General features: G+C 44.3%; 1 protein-coding gene across 1 annotated transcript; it reads left to right on the forward strand.

The window, feature by feature from the left end:
- Positions 1-8,943: 8,943 nt before the first annotated feature.
- Positions 8,944-22,263, forward strand: TMEM233 (transmembrane protein 233). Its single transcript, XM_026037432.1, has 3 exons — positions 8,944-9,120; positions 15,472-15,606; positions 21,255-22,263. The coding sequence occupies exons 1-3, from the start codon at positions 8,944-8,946 to the stop codon at positions 21,264-21,266; spliced, it is 324 nt and encodes a 107-aa protein (XP_025893217.1). The 3' UTR covers positions 21,267-22,263.
- The last annotated feature ends 928 nt before the right edge of the window (positions 22,264-23,191 follow it).

Consider the following 23,191-nt stretch of genomic DNA (forward strand, 5'->3'; position numbering starts at 1 on the left):
GGAGGCAATAGGAACAAGTTCTGCAGAAACTGTTTGTATTATAGCTAGGCCAGTGTACCTGACAGGTTACTGCAGACATGTCACGTCTTTCTTTGGAAATCTCATCCAGGTGGCATTGGAAGATTTTGGAGATTTGTCCGGAATTTGTCCTGTAGCTGTGTTGGAGGCAGTAGCTGTGGGACATCCAAGCACACCCACTCCACCTGCCCTTGCAAGCAAGCTGGGTAAAACCAGTGCTCTCAAATGCAGTATATTTGCTGCACTTGTGTAGGTAGAGAGGCCCATGCCTCGCAGAAATGGCAGAATCACTGTTCCAGTATTGTTCAAAACTCGTACTGCAGGAGATCCAAGTTCTGCTGTGCTTTGGGATCATCTCCTTCTGATCAAGCTTCATCCTTGTGCTGCCGTGTCACCCTGTGGAGACAGCTAATACTACAGCAAGAAGAAATCCTTAATTCAGCAGGTTGGAGGCTCTCAGTTAAGCTGTGATTACACAAGGGGAGACCTTTGCCTTGGCCCTTCCTCACTCAGTTAATTCTCCAGCTTTGTCTGCTGAGATGTTCCCTGTCCAGCGGTCAGGTATGTCCTGCTCCTCTGACTGCTATCATGGGCAGCCCCCCACCATCACTTTACCTGTGCATCCAGGTAGTGCTGCACGGCTTGGCACACAGGACCTTTCTTTCCCTTTGCCTAAGATCTCACTTATGGTTTTAATCAAAGGTAAGTACCTTGCTGAATTCACTTGAATATGATTGAGGGAAAACCGTGTACCTTCCTCCATGCTTTGAAACGTTCCAGGGATGGGAGAGAGGTCAGGAAAGTTAGAACCTGTAACTAGCCTCTATTTAAATAAGCCACACTGTTATAACCAAGAGTTTGATACTTTATGATTTATTCCCTTTCTCCAGTATAAGACAAATAATCTGTCTTGCAAGCTGCAGTGCCTTTGGCGACAGTTGGGCAAACAGAATCCAAAGCCGGTGAGTGTGGGAACTAAGGCTGTGGTGACATATGCTCCCTTTTGAAGTTCATCCAGACTGAAGCTGCTAATATGTAAGAATTTAACAGAAATTATAGTTTCTTGATACAAAATACTTCAGGAATAAAAAAAAAAAAATCCACAGCTTAAGTGAAACAGAAACTATACACTTTGTTTGTGAAGTTGTAGATTTCGTCTATAGCTGACTGATAGCTGGGAGAAAAACTTGTACTTATACACAGATATGTAGATATATGTATGTATAAGAACACTGCTAGAAAAGATCTCCAGGAAAGAGCTTTTTTTAAGCTTTTAAACGTTCTGAAAAGTCATGAACAACTGATCATGAGATGCTAGAAAGACACAATATTATAGCAAAAAAGAAAAAAGTTTTTAGGAGGTTGTTTCCTGCCCACTGTTTCTTACCCCCGTTTGCAAAGCAGGGCAGGTTGCAGCCGAGGGAGCTATATGTGGTTCATAATGAAAACTAGTATAAAAAGGGAAGGTTACAATGTTCAGTTCCCATTTGCTATAGGAGAGGAGGAACAACTGTGACCCATATAACCTTAAGAGGTTGAGATAAAAATGACAAAAAGCAATATAATGTTTCAAAAACAGGCAGCAGCTTTGCAGTACATCCTGCTCCACCTGGGCGAAAAAAGAATTCAGGACAGGAGAGCAAGGAAGGAATATCTGATAATTTTTTCTGGAAGACCTCTCCAAGTTCCTCAAAAGACATGGAAAGGCAATTCTCTCTCTCTTAGCTATAGGGAGAGCTAACAGAAGTTACTTGACTAGAGTTACATGATTAAAGCCCATGTTTCTGGGTACCCCCCTCCAAAGAAAATTTTTGGAGCAGGCATCCTTCTGAGACAGCGTTGCGTATGGCTGCGGGACTGCCATGGAGCAGTGTGGCAAGTCTGTCCCAGGCTGGAATATTTGCATCCTTGTCCATCTGAAGTGCTGCTGTCTACCCAAACAATAGTTTTATCAGTGCTGCTCTTGATTGTATATAACAGGACAAATGTAAACAGTGAGTTCCTATGCTTGAATGGATTTTTTTGAATTGTCATCAAACATCAAGTATAAATGAGGAAAAAAAGAAGATTCTGTTGTGTCTTATGTTCAGGTTATTTTCTCTTGGGTTTCATGTTATAGAAAATGTCTCAGCTGCTTTTTTCCCCATTAAATGGTCCTCTGATGGAACAGCTAAAGGAGTTCAGGGCCATGTTCACCAGTGAAGCTGGAGTAATGTGGTCAATAAGAGCCAAGTTCAATGACTGTTCTAATTGCAGCATTTGGAAATTCTTAATAGGAAAAGAATCCATGTGTATACATGTGAGAGACGGAGAGATGGCTCCCGTGGGATGCTACACAACAGAAAAGTGCTAAGTTTATTATTTATTTATAGACCAATTAGTATTAAGCTTGTCCCCCACGTATAGATCTGAAGCCAGACCCAAACTTTTCCTAGTGGGTGCGTGTAGCCTTTGGTTCTCTCTTGTAATATAACTGACCTAGTCCAGCCGTAGAATGAAATATGAATTTGAATTTATGAAAATGGTGCAGCAGCAGTTTTCAGTTACACGCTAGTAGAAATCAGACGGCAAATTAACATTTCAATCGCTTTGGTAATAAAACACCATGTAAGTTGTGAAACTGCCCAAAATTCTTAAACTACTAGGCCTGCTGTAAATGTTTTCATGGGCTTCTAGAAAATAAATATTAAAAATTTTTCTTAATTTAAAAAAGAACTGAAAACATTTATTAATATTTTCAAAAGGCTGAATTTATAGCAATTTCCAAAATTAATTCTTGTATCAGGAAATCTCTGAAAAAAATAGCTGCACAATTTTTTTAAAAAAGCAATATATATTTGAGAAAGGTGCCTCATATGTGACCCTGTTCCCAGAGGAAAACACATGAAGTCAGTTTTAATATAAAATAGGATATTCACAGGCAGGGACAGAGAAAGAAAGCTTAAACTTCAAGAGTAGTACAATAATTTGAAGCAAAAGCATTAAAGCCATGTGAAGATGTCTTAACATTTTTTTTTCTCTAGGATCTGTTTCTTTCCATGCCATCTCCCAGTTTCTGACTTGCCTGATTTAGTCACGTAACCTACATTACAGGATCCATAAGACCAGCAATGGGCATCTGTTCAGTGCTGTGGGTGACCTGCTTTGTGCTGTGAGGAGCCCTTGTTTTTCGGACTGTTCCATTTCCCTGGAAATGAGTTCATTTCTTGGAAGTTTTTCTCCTCGTGACTGACAAGACAGCCTGTTGTAGCAGTCCCCTCATAGCGCTGAAATGGCAGGATTCATTTTACTGCTCCCTTTAACCGTCTCAAAGCAAGGCATCAAAGCTAAAGCTAGACCAGGTTCTCTTATGAATCCATGTGGAGAAAAAGGCACCACCAAAGAGTCCCCACTCCATGGAACTGGAGTTAGGGGAGATGAATCCTAGGCAGGAATTTGGTGGTGAGTCAAAGAGTCATTGACGTGCTAAGAAATGTTCGTACCTGCTGCCTTTTGTAGCATACTTGGAAAAGCTACTAATTTTAGGCTCTGCTGAATAGAAGCAGTTAGAGAGTCTAAGAGACCCTGCAGAAAGAACGCACGTAAAGCTCCTCTAAAGGAGCTGGCCTGAGTGTCCTCGCTGATCACTGCCTTGGGACAAGTGAGTATCCCTTAGACAGGCTTGTCCCAGGTTATTTAGGGCCTGCCTGGGATGCAGGATGCTATTTGGGTTCAGTCAGTACCACTTTTGTTTTGCCTGGCACCTGTTACTTAACCAGTAAAGATTAAAAGGTATCGTGTCCCAGTAAGTTTGACTGGTCAAGGACTGAGAAATGCTTTTTGACCACTAAAATACAATGTTCACACTACCACTACCACAATAGTGGTACTACTACTGCATCACGTTGTCTCCTTCATTCCTTATTGTTGCCAGAGTTTAAGATGTAATGTCACACTCACGTAATATTCTGTTTATATGAGAAGTTTCATAGCAGCCAACCAAACAGACAAATTAGAAAGGCTGAAAAGCAGTAGCAGCATGGACAGCTTTTCCTCTCCCCATTCAGGATTCTCTAGAACTTCTGTTGGATTTTATCTGTAATAGAATATCTACATTCAACAACTTGACTTCTCCATTAACAATAAGCACAAGGCACAGAGTTCCAGTTCAAACCTTGAACACCCCAAAGTATAAAAGCATTTGAGTTTAAGGTCAGGTAAGAAGGGATAGAAATGTTTTCTGCAGCCAGGTTCAAGTAGAAGAAAATAAACAGTTCATCTCAGTTTGCTATAAATAGAGTCTTCTATACAAAGACCAGTCAGTGCAAAGCAAATCTGGACTCTAAAATGCACAAAATGTACAGAAGAAAGGATTGATTTAGCAGAAAGTCTGGAAGGAGAGAAAGATGGAGACACTAGTTGGCATTACTGACTAGGAACCGACAAGGAGTCATTTCCATCCCATAGCTGCCTGAGTGATCCAAGTGTCTTTAACAGGAACCAGTAATGCAATTCTATGCTTCTTCCTTCATAGCCCAGGCTCCAAGTTTGTGAAGTGCTGCCAAGTGGCCTGGCGATCACAAGAACAAAAAGCAAGCAGAAAAAGAACAGACTAGATCTTGTGAAAACACAGTGCTTAAACACGACTTCTTACAAAGGAACATCCCATGACCACATGCAGAACATGGTTTTTCAAAAAGAAAAAAATAGGGTTTGCAGAAGAGTGTATCTGCACAAGCAGTTAATAAAATGAGGTGAACTGTTACCATGGCTCGAGGCCTCCGTTTCCAGAATTCCCTGCGTCCAAGCTCCAGGCGATCTCCCTTCTGGATGACTGCAAGTCAGGACACACAGCTACATGACACAAGTACCAGTCCTGTTGTATGGACACAGCCTTAATCTCTATGGGCTTTCTTGTTCCATTTGTAAAATAGGATTTATTTTACTACCATGAGAGATTGTCGTAAATATATTGAGAATTTTAAGTCACTGTGGAGACAATATGAAAACTTTAGATGGGCTGGAAACTACCCAGTCTATAATAGAATTGTTACTAAAGCAGCAATCCATTTGCTTTCATGATCAAGTAAAGATACGGTCCAAGACCATGTCCTGAAAGTACCTGAACCTGAAGGCTTCAGGGCTTTGAACTCCTGGTGATGCTGAGACATCTGTGATATTCTCATTAACTGAATGGTTCCCATGGAACAAAGTAGCATGAAAATATTTTAGCTCCAAGTTTGGCATCTGGGTTTAATATGGAAATTGAATTAAATGATTTCCAGTCTCCCGGGTTTATGATTTTCTCTTCCCTAATGATTGTAAGATAGTCAGGTTTAGAGTTTTCTCAGGACGAACAAAATATGGCTGAATGTTGGAAGATACTTCCGAGAATTTTTTCTTAAGGTGTGTGGAACTCGGCTCGGAGCCTTACGTGCTCTAGGCTCTTAGTGTGACCTCCCTCCCTGAAAGTGTTTTTTAAAGTCTGGATGGAGAAGGCTCCTGAGGACATCTTGTCTGCTGAAAGTCTGGAGTCTATGATCTAGCCAGAGAAACAGAGAAAAAGTAGGAAGATGTTCCTCACAGGTCTCCTTTTATTATTTCTTTTGTCTTTTTTTTCTGCTTATAATCCAGAAGAGTTGGAGAAGAAACAGAGGAAATGATTGGCATCTGTGTGACTGTCTGAAAAATGACTGTTTGTAGAGATCACTGTTTGCAGTCCTGACAAGTTATTATTCCTCCGTGGTATACAGCACACTGTCTGAAAACATTTGATTGGTCTTGCTACTTCCAGATCAGTTAGAAAAGAGCCCTGTTCTTCACTCTAGTGAGAACATGATCTGAAATGAGGTTAGCAAAACCGGCACTGCTGCTATAGGGCCTGGCTCTGCTCATCAAGTACAGCCCTGTTCAGGCCACTTCGGTGCCACAGCGCCACAGTCTAGCAAGAACTACAGTCCCAGAAATGTCCCCCTCACCCTACAGAGAGCTAGAGAAGCCCAGCCCATGTGGCCAGTGTTTTGGGCCAGCACAATGTCCCACCTGCTCCTTCTCCCCAGCACGATTTTGCATTCCAAGTGCACTTAAAGAGTATTCATAGTGCTCACGGCTTGCAGAGACAGTGCTCCCTTAGCAATGCGGAGAAGCAAGAAGAGAATCCTTTTGAGCATCTTGTCTGGTGATAGACATCAGTCCTAGACAACCCCTGAGCCGTAAGCTAACACTTTGACCTTTGTGTGGGCTTCAATTTTTGTGTGCAGACACCAGAATTTTTTCACAACTGCTATGAACATGCTTGCGAGGAGAGCTCTGCCAGACTGCAGTGTGGCAAACCATGCTCTGCAGCACAACAAACGCTGCCCTCGAGCTACAGCTCCCACCAAAATCAGTAAAACGGAAGAAAAAATCATTAGCTGTCATGTCTGTAGCTTATCTGCTCTGCCCCTTGTGATAAGCTATTTATTCAGCATTTTGCCTTATTCATATCACTGGGAAAAATCTTTGCCCTGTGCAGAGTGATCAAATATAAATTATCTATTCCTTTTTCAGGACTCAGTTTGAGACCTGAGCAAGGCTGCAAGCAAGTATATTGGCTACTCTGACTCATGCTTTTCGAGGACTGTTTTTACAATTGCAGTTCTGGGAACTGCTTGCAACTCCTAGTTAACGTTCTGAAATATTTTTTACAGCTCTTTGCTGCGCCATCCCAGCACAATGGTCCTTCCATCTGAAGACTTCCCCACCTTCACTCCTTACAAGTCAGTCTGTGAAACCAAACTTTTGGCTGAAATCCTTTCTTTTTCTCTAGCTCAGTGAGTGGTTGCATGCCCATGACATTTAAAAATGCATGTCTTACCTCAATAGAGTATCTACTTGCATTTTAACCCATCTTTTACATAAAACAAACCATTGAATTCAGCTACAGTAACTTCCACATACAGAACTTCAGTCTCACAAGCCTCTTAATGAGCTCTCTCATTATCACAAATTGCTCCTGAATGACATCTTTACTAGCTCCCCACACTTCACCATTTACTGTCTCCTGCTTCCTTTCCAACCCATTAGCATCTCCTAGTTGCTTCATTTGCTCTATTAGATTTTCCTGTTCCTAGAAACAGTTGACTTCAAGTTCTCCTTCCAGGTCTGCATTTCGGAGAGATCTGGAAAGGGATTTTCATGATCCAATTCAACAGAGGCCAGATTCCTCCTATAGCTGATCGTGTCCCCAGAGAACGATTTAGTGCAGCTGAATAATTCCACCAGTGTCTAAACCACCCGCTTAGAGGTTTGCCCATGCAGGCATCTAAACTGAATGTCTGAAGTTGCTAGAAATTTGTAAAAAATCCTTTCCCTACCCCTCTCTTTCTGCTCTGCCTGCCTCATCTCCACACATGGTATTTCCTTCTCTGTAAACTGATTTACCAGCAGCTTTTGGTTGTGTTTATGATCAGCATTAACAGCTCAAACTTTCCCTGTGAGTGAGATGCTGTCATTCACATGCCCTACAGCAGGTTCTTATCTACCTACCTAAACTAGGTAAACTAAAAGCAGACAAATCCAGGCTCGTTACAGCATTAATTTATGCTTTCTTCATTAAAACAGCCCAGTATCTGCAGTGACTGTGACTACTAGTCTCTGAAAGTTCTTTCACAGGTTAAAAGCTTGGAGTGGTCCTGGAAGATGCTGATTTCCAGCAGAGGGAAAGTACCCGGTCTCCATCCCTACTGAAACCCATTTTAAAAGTGCACTGTGCACTGTGATATAAACTCCGTTTTTAGAGACTGGCTGGTGACTTTATGTTTCGAGTCCCCTGAGAACGTATCAGTGATTTTGCAGCTACAAAAAGCCAGTGCCTGAACACTAATGGGTAAATTGGCAAGCAAATGAACTTTGGTATTTCTTATTATTTCCTAAAGACATGGAGTATTTCTGTTGATGTTTGGACAGAGCACTAGATTCTTACTGCACAGCGTATGCCAGGAATGCAGCCTGAGAGATGATCAACGTCTACAAAAGCAAAAACTACTGCACCTCTGTTCCTCATGCCTTTACTGGGATGATGGCCGTTCATTTTGTTGAAGGATCACAGCCGGAGCAAAGGAACCCTGGCTCCATTCAATCCAGGTGCCAAACTCGCAGTGACAAAGGGGGCTCATCCCAGCGCTGCAGGCGCAGTGCGCTGCTCCGAGTGCCTTCCCTTGCTGGCATGTTCCCTGAGGAAGCAGCCCGGGCACAACCCGTGCAGCTCCGGCTGCCGTTTGCCCCCAACTCTCTTTCCTTGTCCTGCGGCAAGTTCTGCACGCAGAGCTCCCGAGCGCAGCGGCGAGCGGGACGGTTCCCTCTGCACAGCCTGCGGCCTCGCGTCCCCCCAGCTTCAGAACCGTGACAGCTCCAGGAGCGGCTGAAGCCGAGCTGTGTTTACTTATGTTTTTGTAACTGTACGTTTTGGAAGTGAGACTTTCCTCTGCTTGCTCCCCTTCACGCTTACTCCTTGCAGGTTTCTTTCCAGCTCGAATAGGCTCAAATCGGACAAAATCTCCCGGGCCTGAGCTACCCCAATCCTTCAGGCTGCCTTTTCCCAGCCCATCTTTAGTGTTTTGGCGAAGTCCAGAGCGCCGGGAAGGGTGCTTAGGAGCTGCGAAATTCGAGCCAGACGGGAGGCAATGCCTTGGCAGGCGCCGCGCCGGCCGCCCGTGCCCCCCTCGCAGCGGGCACCGCAGCCCGCGAGCAGAGCGAGCCCCTGCGCCCCAGCGAGCTGAGCCCGGGGGAGGCTCCCGGGGGCAGAACCGGCACCGGGACCGTGTCTCCCCCGCCCCCCCGGGCAGCCGCCCCCCGCCCCCGCTGCCGGGGAGGCGCCCGCGGCTCCGGGCGGCTCCCTTGGCTCGGGGCCGCGGCCCGTTCGGCGGCCGCTGCGCGGAGCTGCCCTTGCCCCGCCGCCGCAGCCCCATGTCCGGCGCCGACGTCAAGAGGGCTCTGGAGAGCAGCCCCGAGACCAACGTCGAGGATGAGCTGCCCGACGGGCCGCCGCACCCGCGCCCCAACAACTACCTGCTCCTCAGCATCCTCGCCTGCTTCTGCCCCGCCTATCCCGTCAACATCGTCTCCTTCGTCTTCGCCGTCATGGTGAGCCGGGCAGCGGGCGCGGGGCGACCCCCGGGCGCGGGGCGCGAGCGGGGCGGGAGCATCGGCGGCCCCGGCCACGGGCAGCGCCCAACCTGCGGGGCAAGGGCTTCGCCCCGCGTCTGCACCGCCCGCTCCGGCGGGGCCAGGAGGGAGGCTTATTACTCCAATACTGCGCTTTATTGCTGCAGTTCATGGGGTTTGGGGAGCTGCACTAACGTGCAGCATGCTTCGGTGTGCGAGCGGCAGCTGGGGAGCACGAATCTGGTTTGCGAGGGATGTCATCTCTGCTGCGGACTATCAGTCACAGTGGAAGTGGCATCTTCAGCGGTAAGCAGGCTGTTCTGCCTGGTACTAGTTTTCTTAGAATAATGTATAAAATGATAATAATTCTAGCTCATTGGCAAAAAATATGTAAAATTAAGCACTGAGCACACTGAGGGAACAAACCTGCTCCTACAAGTCCTAACGCACTTGAATAATCCCTAACAAAGCAGCAGATCTATCAACTGTGTAAGGATTCTTAGAACAGAATTGTCTTCTGTAAATTAAGAGTTGCAGACTCAGATCTAGGCTGCTCTGTAGGACACCTGAGCAGTATAGTTGGTAATTCCACAATGTATTTCTGTTGTTTAGGAACTGAAAAGGGTGTAAAACTTGTTGTGTGTTTTCATCCTTTTCTCTAAGAGCCAAACTGAAAAGGTAAGTAAAAAATATAGCTGTTTCTTTCCACAATTAGGCAGTCCGATGGTTGTCTCTATGACAAATACACTAAAGCACAGTCTTTTAAATTAAATTAACATTAATCAGAAAGCCATCTTTATTGTTTTCTTCAAAAAAAAAAGAAAAGTAGGTGGCTTTTCTTTGTTAATGGGTATACTAGATCATCTCCCTATGTACGTTGCTTTCGCCATATGCTTTCTTTCTTAAGTGAAGAAGAGTTGGTTCTGGTGGGGCACTGTCTAAAGTAATGCGAGCTGGTGGCCCGGGGCCGTAAGCACTTTCTCCTAAGCACTGGGGCTGCACAGCAGCCTTCTGCCAAGGACAGAATTTGGCCTCTAAAGCTTTTTGCAGCCCATATGGAGAAAGAGCTGCCCACACCCTAGCCAAAGTTCATGCAGGCTTTAGGAGTCAGGCATAAGTAGCTGTGCCCGTGGGCTGTGCCGGTGGGAAGAACCCTTCCTGGATGCTGAGCGGTCTGTGCAGGTCTCAGCTGCCCACTGAAGGCAGAAAACAAAACCCAAACCAATAGCTTCCAGCATGTGTGAATGCCACTTATTTCAGTATCATTCTTAGCCTTCCTATTCCATAAAAATACTGTGTCCAGGCTCTGTACCACAGCCCTGTCCCCCTGCCTCTTAGGGCTGCAGGTTGTAACTGCCTCACGTCTCAGCACAAGGTTCTGCCTCACAACCTGTGCTGCTTTAGCTCTTCTTCTGCTGGGATCTACATCTTCCCTCTCTCCCAGCTGTTTCCTGGGTTAACACTGAGATACAGGAGTGGGTTATTCTATTTTCTTCCTGAAGATCCCTGTGTAGCCTCCAGGTGTTGCTGAGATCTTGTGTGAGAAGAGAGACAGACCCATAGAATTGGAGCTGCCCATAACTTTCCAGTGCCTAGAAAGGGCCTGGGAGGAAGGTCCTGCCAGCCTCAAAGCGGGCCTCGTTCAACCCTTCCTTTGCCTATGTCGCATCCTCCTTCGGTGCTCTCAGTTCTGACAATGAAAATCATGTTCACACTAAAAGTAGGCTCTAACACACCCCCGAATTAAATGACAGATTTGTCTTCAGTCTGTGTTGTCTCTTCTGCTGTCCCAGTTACACTTGTCTCTCCACGTCTTTCTCACCTTTGGGGACACAAATCCTACCATTCCAGATCTTACCTCCTTGACTTGATTTTCAGAATAGTGCTCTCCCAAGTCCTCCAGTTGCGGTGGTAGGATTTTCTGGCTCCTTACCTCCACCGTGAAAACAAGCCATTTATCACTACGGAGGAGTAAGGATGGCCAGCAAAGGATAACGGCCTCAGGGAGCTGATACATGGATGTTAGAGCAGCTGCCCCTCCAACCTTACCCTGGTCACTCGGGTGCTCAGCTCACCCTGCAGCTTCAGCTGGTGGCAATGTGCTCGCCCCAGGCTCCTGGCCAGGGCTCCACGCTGCAGGATTAGCATTTGCTGCGGCACAGTGCGGATCCAGCCAGATGCTGGAGGTTCTCCTGCTTCCTGTTGCTTCTGGCAGCTGTATCGGATTGATTTACAACTGCTCTGCCCTAAAGGTGCTCAGATATTGCCCATACCTTCCGAACCGCAGAGGTACCAAGTGAGGATGAACACGTGGTAGCAGAGGCTCTTCTGCTGCTGGCCGTGGCCAGGCTGCGTGATGCTGAGCTCTTTGGCTCCTTATCTGCATGGTGCCTCTTGGCCCTGTTGTGAACCCCCTCGCTGCTGCATCTGCAGGCGAGCAGTACCTGGTTTATGGAATCAGGGAGCTGGGGGAGGCTGTGGGACAACCCTAAAGGATGAATCAAGTAGCTATTTTTGATTACCAGAACTTAGGTGTGGTGATTTAATGCACCTTGTTGGCCTCTCTCAAAACAGCACCTTTAGCTGCTTCAGTATTTCCAAGATCTGTGGGGAAAGTTGCTTTTCCAAATTCATGTGGCATTGCTAAAGCTGTGTAGATTTGCAACAACTTCAAAACATTCCCTTAAAGCTATTTTTCCCTAATTCTTTCTTGATATAGGTTGTAGGTACTGTCTCATCTAGCCCCATATGGGACAACCTGTACCTACTGCAGTGATATCCAATAGCAGCTGGTCTCAAACACATTTGCCCACATTTTTAATGGATGTAGAACAGGATTTCTGCAACAATTGGATATTCTTTTTGCTTTTGATCTTTGATGTTGCAGGAATGTGGATCAGAAAATGTACATTAAAAGGAATTTACAGTTTGTAGCTAGTTCAGCAAATTTCTCTTTGAGGGTTTTTTTTTTTTTTTTTTTTTTTTTTTTTTTATTAATAGATATATGCAAGACTGTGGCTGCTCAGGTAAACTGGCAGCTGCAGAAGTGTGGCTTTAGGTTACAAAGTCAGCAGAAGTCTGAAAAATCACCATATGGTATTAGGCTGGAAATGACTGAAACTTTTTGTAAAAGTTAGGTAGTCTAAATGTTATTTGCAGAAGCTCTTTCCCGGATTTACTGGCTAGGCCTTGGAAATAAACACAGAGGTAACATTTAAGGCTTTAGAAGTCTTGACCCAAGCCCCTGGTGAAGTATGTGGAAGTATATTAATTTAAAAGAAGTTTACATCAGACCCCAGCCAGTTCCCCCAAATCTTTTTTTTCTTGAATACTGTCTAAATTGAACTATTTAATATAAGTCTCTTAATAAAGAAGCTTCTGTCTCCTTGCTGTCTGTCCCAGATCCTTTTCTTTATCCTTTATGCTAATTCCATCCTCCTCGTTGTGGATTTTTATTAAAATGACATTATTTATTAAAGTGTACAGTGTGAATTATTTATGCAGTATCTGCAGGAATTGCATGGACTTCCTCCAGGCTCCCTAAATACATTAGCAAAAGGCTACAGAACTGCAAGCTGGTGCCGCTGTCCACGTCTTGCGAACAACGGCTTGGACTGCACGAGTGGGGCTCTGCCCGTAAAGTCTCGGCAGGGTCACACTCTCCAGGTCATGGGAAGCTCCCTGATGAGCAAGAGGAGCAAAGATGTGGGGGTCGGTGATGCTTTTCCATTTTCCTCCCTATAGGCAAAGCATTTGTGGTCGCTGACAGGGGCAGAGGAGAAGTCAGGCCACCCAAGACCAAACCAAGTCCTGTTTTTCCTGATACTCCTTTTTACTGACTTTCCTGGATATGTTTAGGGAAAACGCAAGGAACCTTTTCTTTTGCAGGACAGGACCGGTGGGGGAAAAAAGAGCAAAGTACCTTCCAGGAAAGGAGCTCTGCTGGCCACTCCTGTGGGAAGAATTCCCATCAGTGCAGAGTCAGGGAGGCTGACTGCCTTTCTGCCCGAGTGATCAGATTTTAGCCGGATACCCTGTGGAAACAAGGCTCAGGCAGTCATCCCATCCGTGCTCGTGTCTCTGGCTCCCATTTCCGTCTCTCCCCTCTTTCCCCATTATGTCTTTTAAGCCTCTTGGCCAACCTCAAGCAATTTTGACAGCAAAGCAGAGGTATTTGAGCTATCCTCCAGGGAAACGTGTCTAGGAAAGCAGGCTGCCAGGAAGAGAAGAAATGTATCAGCGCTGTCTTTAACGGCCCCGATGCATCTGCAGCTCGGTCCTCCTTAGACCCCAGAGAGCAGGGAGCCTCGAGATGCAGTTGTGGGAATGTGGGCTTCATTGCTTTGGGACTGCCTTGGCACAAGGGATCTTGCCGTAGTGCTACCATCAAGGACTCATCTAGCCCATTAATTTCTGTATATTCACTAATTGGCAGAACATGGATAATGTCCCTAATTATTTTTCCGCTTGAGGAAAATAAAAAAGGGTTCTATAGCGATGGTTGGTATCCTGGGAGGTCTGAATGTGCTTTAGCAGCTACAGGGCTTTGCATGGCAAGAAGAGCAGAGCTATCCAGCGGGATACTTCTGTTTTGAAGGCTTGTCATGCAGTACATCCATGGCAAAGCCCTTTTGGGCAGAGAGGGCAATTGTTAGATCCAGAATTAAAATGATGTTGGAAGTTATTAGCATTAGGAGTATACGAAATTCAGCAGTAAGACTAAATTTGAAAGCAGCACTGATTTTTGAAAATACTTGGTAGCTGCCATGTAACCTAAATGTCATTCCCTATGTCATCAGAGGGAAACCTTGGGAATGCTTGATACCTTACTGTGGTGCTGGTGCTCCTGGCCTGAGCAAATCCCATGGAAGCCAATGAATCTCCTGCCAAATCTTCCACTCGGCTTCAGATCAGACTGTGCACTTTCCTGCTCCTCTAGTGGTGACCTAGGACCTCATTTCACTGGACACAGCACTAGTGTTTCTGATGGTTGCGTTGCCATCCAGCACCAGGAGTTAGCACTGTGCTGCACTGCTCTGCTTGGTGTCTGAGGTGTTCGGTAACCAAGCCAGGCACCTCGCAGTTGTCATGCTGTGATTTTCACTGGTGACATCGCCTTGAAGACCCCTGTGAGATGCCTTCTACTTCAAAGTATCCGATTTTCTGGGGTATCAAAGCTTTGAATACCTTTACTTTTGTTCTCACCATCATCTTCCAAATAAGCCTGAATGTTCTTGGCCAAGCAGTTACGGAAATGAGTGATGGCAAAGTGTTGGAGTAATTTCCTCTCTGCAGAATGGCTCTTCTTTTTTTTTTTTTTTTTTTTTTTTTATGTTTTCTAACTGCTTTAAAACCATTTCTCCGAATAACCTAAGAGTAAGTTTAAAAGCTTTTCTATCTTTAAAGCACATGTGAAAATGTAAGCACTTTTATCAGCATAGAAGGGGCAGAATTTGGCTTTTGGTGGAAAAAAAGTGACCCGGATGGGACTTGCAGTTATTGCATTCCCCTCCCTCCATTCCCTTCCTGCTTCCCACGGTCCCAGATATTCACTTTCTTGAATTAACTGTTGTTTTGCCTTTCCTATATAAAAAAAAAAGACTCATTCACTGTAGTAATAGCACATGGTGATACCTCATGCAGTCATTTCTTAAAGACGACCTGTATTATTTAGTCCATGGTGTGTTTGATCAGGTTTTCCTCTTGCCCTGTTTCTGGACAGGCCTGGAATACTTAGGAAATGCTAAAGAGCATTTCCTAAAGACATGCTAAAGAGCATGCTAAAGACATGAACAGCCCGATTCACCCAGGAAACATCCTGGAATAACTCAATAGTGCAGGCTGATAAAGAAATCTGGACTCAATCACAAACTCATTGGTTTATGAATTCAAATACTGCAGATCTTTCAAAATAATTATGGCCTTTGCTCTGCTTTTTTAAGTTCTTTGATAGCGTCTCATTCTCGGGAAAGAATAGCTACAAGTTGCTGACTTAGGCAAGTGGGTGGCTTGGGGCTGGTTTGACAGCCCTCATGCCGGTGTGCACAAGCCAGCACCTCAAACGAGTTCCTTGCGGCTGCTCCCACCTCACCACCTCCTCCTCGCCACTGAAGATGAAGACCTGTAGCTGGAAGGAACAGTGCTGAAAATGCGTGAAACAGGAGGACTCCCGAGTTACCTTGAACTACAGTGCAAATGTGTTTCTACGAAACAAATACCCGTTTTCTGAAGTCCTTTCTAGAGTTTACCCGCATAAACTCAATATTAATGAAGTCAGCTGCCTTGCTTTGTGTGTTGCTTTTTGTTCACTATGCTCTTTCTCTTCTACAGGCTTTGAACAGTTATAATCAAGGAGATATAGAAGGGTCAAAAAGATTGGGTCGCAACGCGCTCTGGGTCGCTGTCGCCTCAATCATCATTGGCCTTGTCATCATTGGCATCTACTGCGTAGTTCACTTCACAACGGTAAGCACGTGCAGACGGCTCCGATGCAAGAAGGTCTTCCTTGCATGAGGGCTTCAGAAACTAAAGACTGGCCTAACCTTCCAGCTGCAATTTAAGGACACAGTCATGTTTTCCAAAAGATAATTTTTTATTTCGTAGTTTATAATTAAGGAAATGGTATTTCCCATGGCTAAAAGCAAAGACCTGAATATTAGCAGTAGTTCCAGAAGCTCTTGCAGTTTTCTTAGATGTTTGCTTCAGGCAAGCTGCCCGTTTTCATAGTCGTTCAGTTTTTCCATCTGCAAGACCAAGGGTGCAGAGATCGCTAGATTTCATGTGGTAGTGTGTAGAAGTGCAAATTTTCACTACAAACATATCTCCAATGGCTCTTTCCAAAATAAAAAAGCAACAAACAAACAAACAAAAAAAAAACCTTTCCAAGCAGGAGAAGACAGGCAATTACTATTTTACTCTTTGTTATTAAGGTAATAATGACTGTATCAAAGCTGACTACAAATGTAATTTAGACTTGGCTTGCTGTGGATGAAAGCTATAAGGAGAAATGAGTGTCTGTATATAAAGTGGTTGCACAAGTAGATTACAAGTCTGTTAGGAAAAGTGGAGAAAAATATTTGGGACATTAATACCTTGCTTAGGGTTATGCAACAGTAAGTTCTTCTCTCATCAGTAGTGTGCATTTCCCACTAAAATAATTCAGCTAAACCCATTTATTGTTAGCTATTTTGATTGGAGCGCTGTCTTCCCTGAGCCTTCCAAAGGCTGCCCAAACAACTTATACATACACTATAAATAGAGATAACCTCATCCACCACAGAAATGCAAACATCTCTGGGGAGTGCAAGAGGGTAGCTGATGAGGCACGGGCAATATTTTCAGACAGATCTTGAAGTTTGAACCACACATTGAACTGCAGAGAAGTTAATGGAACTGGGGTTCACCTCTCTAGGATGCTCCAGGATGGTGCTATCAAGGCAGAAGTTGACTGTACCCTTCACTAGTTTCCCAAACCCTTTGCAAGCCTGGATCACATTTTGATTCAGCCTGTGCAGCCCTCTAAGATGTAAAGCAAGTCACTTGAGGCTGGATGTGCCAAGGTTTGTAGCTGACAGCGGCAGTAAATTCCCCTGTTCACTCGTGCCACCTTCCTCATCACTTCTCAGACAAGGGTGGCAAGTCAGTTCTTATTTTCTAAGCAGAAGGAGAGAAGGACAGCATGAGGAATGGCTGAAACCACTGGTGGCCAAAAGCGTCACCATTACCTGGGGCACTGTTAGTGACATGTAGGTTCAATCAGCATTTCAGCTGCACTATAGCAAGGCCTTGCTTGTCGAATGTGTGAATGCTCCTGTGTGCCCGCTGCTAGAAATTAGAGGTAATTAGATTGCTCTTTACATCTAGCTAGTATTTGTGAGCATCCCTCTATGGATTCACCCTTCTCTAGCTTCCCAGGCTCTTCGCTACTTCCCACTCGCACTTGTCACCCTCCAAAAGAGCCCTTTGTGTTGCTTTTATTTTCTTTTTTTCCCCTTTATTCCCATGTGTTGTGGGAACAACAGTGTTTACTCTCCTCACATGAAAGCGGGTGAACAGTAGCTCCCAACTGGCCTCTTTATGAATGACATTTCTAGAAGATCAGTTTGAGATCAGTGCCTAGTCCACAGAATTTCAGTACAACTAGGATTCCAAATGCCATTTGTCCCATTAAAAATTTCAGGTGAGGTTCTCCATTCGTTGTCACATCTTCTCACTCTTCAGTACCCAAATCCACTATGTGTTCTGTCCTGCTTATGAAAATGACTAAAAGTCCTGTCTTTTTAGCAGAGCTAAGAGGGCCTCCCATGGTTTTAGAAGAAAACTCACTAGTTAGGGCTGTTGAAGGCAGAAATGGTAAAACTAAAGCATGAGGAAGTCCAAAGAAATTCCTGCTGTGAATGGCAGTGATCATACCCCCAATAATTATTGTATACCCTGCTAGGAAAATGGGATTAGACTTGATATTTTTGCAGCTCCCCTGGACTACCCAGATGCTCATGAACTGTGGAGTGAGCAGGAAGGAACATGACACAGTAATGTCTGGTGCCCGTAACTCATTTCCACCCTAGCTGCTTATTGTCTGTGACACATGAAGCCTGATAAGGAGAGTGACCTGGGTTAGGCTGCCCGCAATGTCTTGAATTGAGCTCTCCGTGCCCAGGATCTGGTGGATGAGATCATGGGCGCGTGTCTGATAACAATCCGCAGACCATAGGGACAGCTGAAAGGCTGTTCTTCACCTAGCAGAAAATAGATCAGCAAGGAGTGATGGACTGAAGACGAGAAGGAGCCTCTCACTTTCAGAAAGCTCCCTTCCCCTCCAAGCTTCCTTGCACACCTCAGTTTGTCTATTCAGCTGCAGAGCAACAGTAGTACAGGAAAAACAGTGGTGGTACCTACATCTGCACCAGAAAAGCAGCCTTGATGTTTCATTTAAGATCTGGTGCTGAGCCACCTCTGGGCTTGTCCTGCTGTGTTGGAAAGCATTGTTCATCTATAAGACCAGCATGTTATCTTTGGAGAACATTAGGGTATATACGTATATATTTACCCAGGAGTAGGGGCCACTCAGCACTTGAGAATCATCTACTTTCTGCAGTGATGGCCCCAAAAGTAGATAAGGCAAAACTGTCATTTGCATCGCTGGAGTTAACAGCCCAGCGACAAAACTCACCTGTCTGGATCAGGACAATCTTTGGTTCCCTATGTTGAGGAGCACAGGGTTTAGCTGAGGTGTGTGCTGAATCACAGCTATCCCCATCGTGCCCGAGGCCTTGCTTTCCCTGCTCCATTCTGCTGCTTTTTCCCTCTCCTGTCAGCGTGTCCTGCACTCCTCTTGGCAGCCCATTGCCCCGAATTACACCTACAGTGCTTGCTCAGATGTAACTTAAGCCAGTATTTATATCCCAGCTGAGTCCAGCCCTGCATATGTGCTCCTAGGCATGTTGTCCATCAAGACCTGCCGTGAGGGAAGTGCCTGATTTGTCTTCCATAAGGAGACGTTATTGCAGATTGAAATCTGCCCTAATGGGCTGGTTAGAAAGCTAATGGCAGGATATCTAACGATGGGCAATGCTGGCTGTGAACCACATCCTGAATGCAGTCCTGGTGCCCAGGCTCAAACAAGATGTGGCAGAGGAAAATAGAGACAGGCAGCAGGGTGCAGAGCAACTTGCATAATACAAAATAGATACACGATAAAAATGCAGCTCTGGGATTTACACCTCTAGGCTGCTTTGGATACCAAAAATATAAAAGATTTGAAAAAACAACCAGAGAATTTCACAAAAGACAGCTTAAATGCAAAGCTACAGATGTAATTGCAGGCTCAGAAAGTTTCTGAGCTGCAGATTGCCAGAGATGGATGGTGGCAAAGGCAGAAATACCACTCTCTAGTCAGCCTTTTCAGACATCTGCAACATGTCACTGGCAGAAGCAAGATCTTGAAGGAGAGCTGATTGCACTGACCCCGTGCAGACGCTCTTACACTGCTTTGTAAGTCTTGTTAGAAGCCTTTCACTGAATGCATGGATTTGGAGTCAGGCTTCTCGTCTCCTGCTGAGGCTTTTGATCATTGAAAGTTACTTTTGTCTTTGTGTGAGGCTTCAGTAATTCAAGACCTGTGTTTTCAGAGCAGTCTCCAAGTTTTCAGAGCGGTTTCCAGATTCTGGACTGCTCTGATAGCACGAGATGCTTGGTGTCATTTCAGTCCCACCAGCAGGATTCAGGAAGCACGATCACTAGCTGGGACTTCCTTAGTTAAACAGAGGAGAACCTAGGGTCTCAAGCTCCACATTCCGTTGCCATATTCTACTTCATGCTGCTGTAGGAATCACACTGGTCCCTTGCTGGGTTTGCAGTGTAGCCTCTAAGTAGTCTAGAGCAATATGCAGCTTCTTATAGCAGACAACTCTAGATTGTCTCTAGGGTCTGGGTGAAGCTGACAGTGCTGTTAGGAGCAGAATAATGGTTCCTATAAGATTTGCTTACTGACTGAGCCAAAAAGCCTATCAGCTTAAGCCTATATCTTTGGTGCAGCTCTCTGCAGTGTAGGCAAGGGGGAGAGAGCCAGATAGAAATGTGGAGAACCTGACAAGTGACCTTCACTTGTCAGAGTGAAGTAGAGAAACAAGCTGCACGGCCCAGGCCAAGGCAAAGACAGGATGATTATGAGGAAGAGTAGCGTGGAAGAGAAGGAGTCGCAGCTCCTGCCATGGACAGGGCACAAGGTGTTCTTCATTGAGATCAGAAGTTCATCATCTTGGCTTACCTTGAGCCCCAGAGCCATAGGCAGGGAGACGAATCCACTGGTAAGTGCATGCTGGAGAAGGATGGTTGTGTTCAGCACCTTTGCAATTTCATCGTGCCATCATTATGCCGTTTAATGCTTTTGCAGAGGCATCTGAACTCCCGACCTCTTCCTTAATCTCATTTGAGCCAGGACTTCAAGGCGGTTCCAGCTTTGTTCCCACCTGTCTGCATGGCTCCGGAGAGGAATAGGGACAGCTGGACTCTGCAGAGAGTACCAGCTGATAGGGCTTGATTAGCAGGAGGGTTTTAAAACAAGCATATTTGCAGTAATGTAGCACTGATAATCCCTACTGGAAGCAAAAGGAACACGCATTTAAACTGTGTGCCAGGAACAACTTATATGAATTCATTTTTTATACTAACTTGCACAAATTCTCTAGGGGAGAAAGATAGACAAGCTTATTTTTAAGCTTATTACCTGTTTTTTTTCTGCCATGCTCTTCCCCTCAAGATGATTTGCAATCATTTCACTGTCTCTGTCCTACAGATACAATAAAGTGAGGGTCTTCAAATTCACAGGAATTGCCTGGCCATCCTCCAGATACACATCCTCCTTTCCATACCATTCTATAGGAAAGAAAGAGCTAAGGAAGCTTGCCTGCCTTTGGCTGCAAGGATTGGTCTGCTGGTAACCAGGACAGTGCAAAGTCTGAAGTCGGGGCATCCTGACTGTCTTTTAACCACATGAATTTTTGGTGTTCAGGCAACCAGGGAGTTCACACTGCAGCGCTTCTGTCAGGAAGAGCATAAACTGGTTCACTGATCCCCTACCTTGTTTAAGTGCATTTGCAAAACATGGTAGCTGGAAGTCCACAAGCTCTCTAGCAAATGTGACCTGTGAGCTGAGTAGTGGACAGGACACACATGCTCAGAGTCAAGAATCACCTCATTTCTTTAGCAAATCACATAAAAAAATCTGGTCCAGTTGTTGTATTTGTCAAGTTGTCTACTGCTAAAAGTGTTGTTCTTCCCTGTTTTACTTCAAGGCATCAGAGTTACCGTTACTGTCATGAAGCTCTGGCATGTAAGACCCCATTTCCTGGCAATGAAAAATCCTAACTTGTATCGATTCAGGTAACTCAATTTAAAGATTCAGTTCAGACTGACAGATGACTGGTGCCATTAGAACCTGAGGGCTTTGATTCAAAGCTGTATTGAACCACTAATCCAGAGGGATGTTTGTTAAGAGATCAAGTGCCCCTAAATAATATATCCATTAGATCTGTAGAATGAATAATTTAAACTCACAGGCAAACTATCTATCTTTTCCTCCTGAAAGCAGACATATTTTTGTGTCCTTGCAGCATGCTATCTGAATACGAGGACTGCGCTTGAAGGATATCGCCATGTAAACCTCAAGAGGGAAAGTAAGAAGAAGAAAACAAAGTTCTTCATTCCAGACTATTAGATTTGACCCTACAAGTCTCTTTGCAGAGGCACGTTGCTGGTGGATCAACTGATAATTCAGTTATTTAATCGGGGTGGTATGACCAGGTATTCAAAAAGATTTATTTATAAGGAATCTCAGTATAAAACAGAATTTTCTCTTTTATGCTATTGTACAATGAAATCTTGTCCTAATGCCTCCCTTTTCCTTCTAATTTATATGAAATGTATGCTGGATCCATGAGGTTCCCTGGTCGAGTCTAGCCAAAGCCAAACTATCTAGATTGCTTATAGTGCACGGCATGGGATCTGATGCGCAGCCCGCCAGCAGCAGAACTCCTGTTCCCTCCAGTGGGCTTTGGTCACTCCATTAGGGATTTGTGTATTCCTTTAAAAGAGCCTCAACATATAGGCATAACCACAGGTTTGTGATTTTATCTTGCTCTCCGATTTTATAATGCTGCATAATCTGTCAGCAGCCGCTTTGGCACTTGCAGCTTTTCAGGTTTTGATGTTGCTTTTTTGACTGATTTCAGTCATTTGATTATTGAGACCCTCTTGTTCCATAGCATTTTTTTCTAAATGATATCTTTTCGTTTTGTTGTCTTTCACTGTTGAACTCTCTCGGCTTAGATTCAGACCTGCATTAAAGTTGTACTGAGCATATTTTTCTCTTTAAAACCCTCAGATCTGCGTTTTTCTGTTTTTTGATCTGACAAAGGATCTTGTTTTTAATTAGAAGTGCTTCTCCATCCCTTTATTATTACTCCTCTAACAAGTCACATAGTTTCATTATATTCTGCTTTGTCAGTGTCTTTTTGTTTTATTCACCCTCTCATCTTGTTATGATCTCTATGTCAGTGGAGCTGTTAGATACGGGCAAATTCTTCTACCCTATTTAATGTTACACAGACTCCTGCTGACCTTGAGTCAGCCAACTCAGCCAACAGCTTTAAATTACAGAATTGATTTTCTTTAAATAAATGTAATTTCTGGATATATTACAAAAAATTAGGATTGGACAGCTGGTTCATATTAGCTTCAAAATTTTTGAAATAATATATGTATTCCATCACCTAAATATTCCATGTACAAACGAGTAAACTTTAATGAAGATTAACACAGGTAGCTACATCTTCAATGGTTGTTGCTCCCTTTCCTTTCATTTTTACTACATCGCCAAGCAGGTTATGTCACTTTATGCTTACTCTCCTTGCACTGGCATAATCCAGACTGACTATCCAGAAATTCAGGGAGAATTGCAGGTGCAAGTGAAAAACGAATCAAGCTCAACAGGAGTACAACTGCAGAGTAGCAAAGAAAAAATAACAATAGTATTTCAGAAACCTGTATTTCTCAAAGCATATTTCCAAACGCGGCATGTATTTTCTGTGTCTTGAGATTACGTCTAATGTGTTTTTTTTTAATTTTCTTTCCACCAAATTCTGTTTTTCATCAAAGTCAGTGATGCATAGTCTATCCTTAATTACTGCAGTATAAAATCTGTCATACCACTGAAATCAGTTGATTTCTTCAGCATTTACAGTGCTAAAATTTGTCCACATGGGAATTTTGCCACTGATTTTAATGATCCCAGGAGCTGGCTGTTCTGTGAACTCTTCTTCAGTTTTTGAATACTATTTCAATGATTAACATGTCTTGTGGGACTTCTAGTAGCTTGCTGTATTGTCAGAAATTATAGAACTGTCATTGAGAAGTGGAATAAACTTACTTTTAATTCATGTCCATTCTGGTAATGGGAACTGTCTTTCCTTATTTTTTGTTGCCTCTCCTATTTTAATGAATAATATCCTTTTTTTTTTTTTTTTTTTTCCCCAAATTCATCAGGTGATTT

The sequence above is a fragment of the Nothoprocta perdicaria genome, unplaced genomic scaffold (assembly GCF_003342845.1).
Source record: "Nothoprocta perdicaria isolate Ctin4 unplaced genomic scaffold, notPer1 scaffold_2, whole genome shotgun sequence".
Classification (NCBI taxonomy): Eukaryota; Metazoa; Chordata; class Aves; order Tinamiformes; family Tinamidae; genus Nothoprocta; species Nothoprocta perdicaria.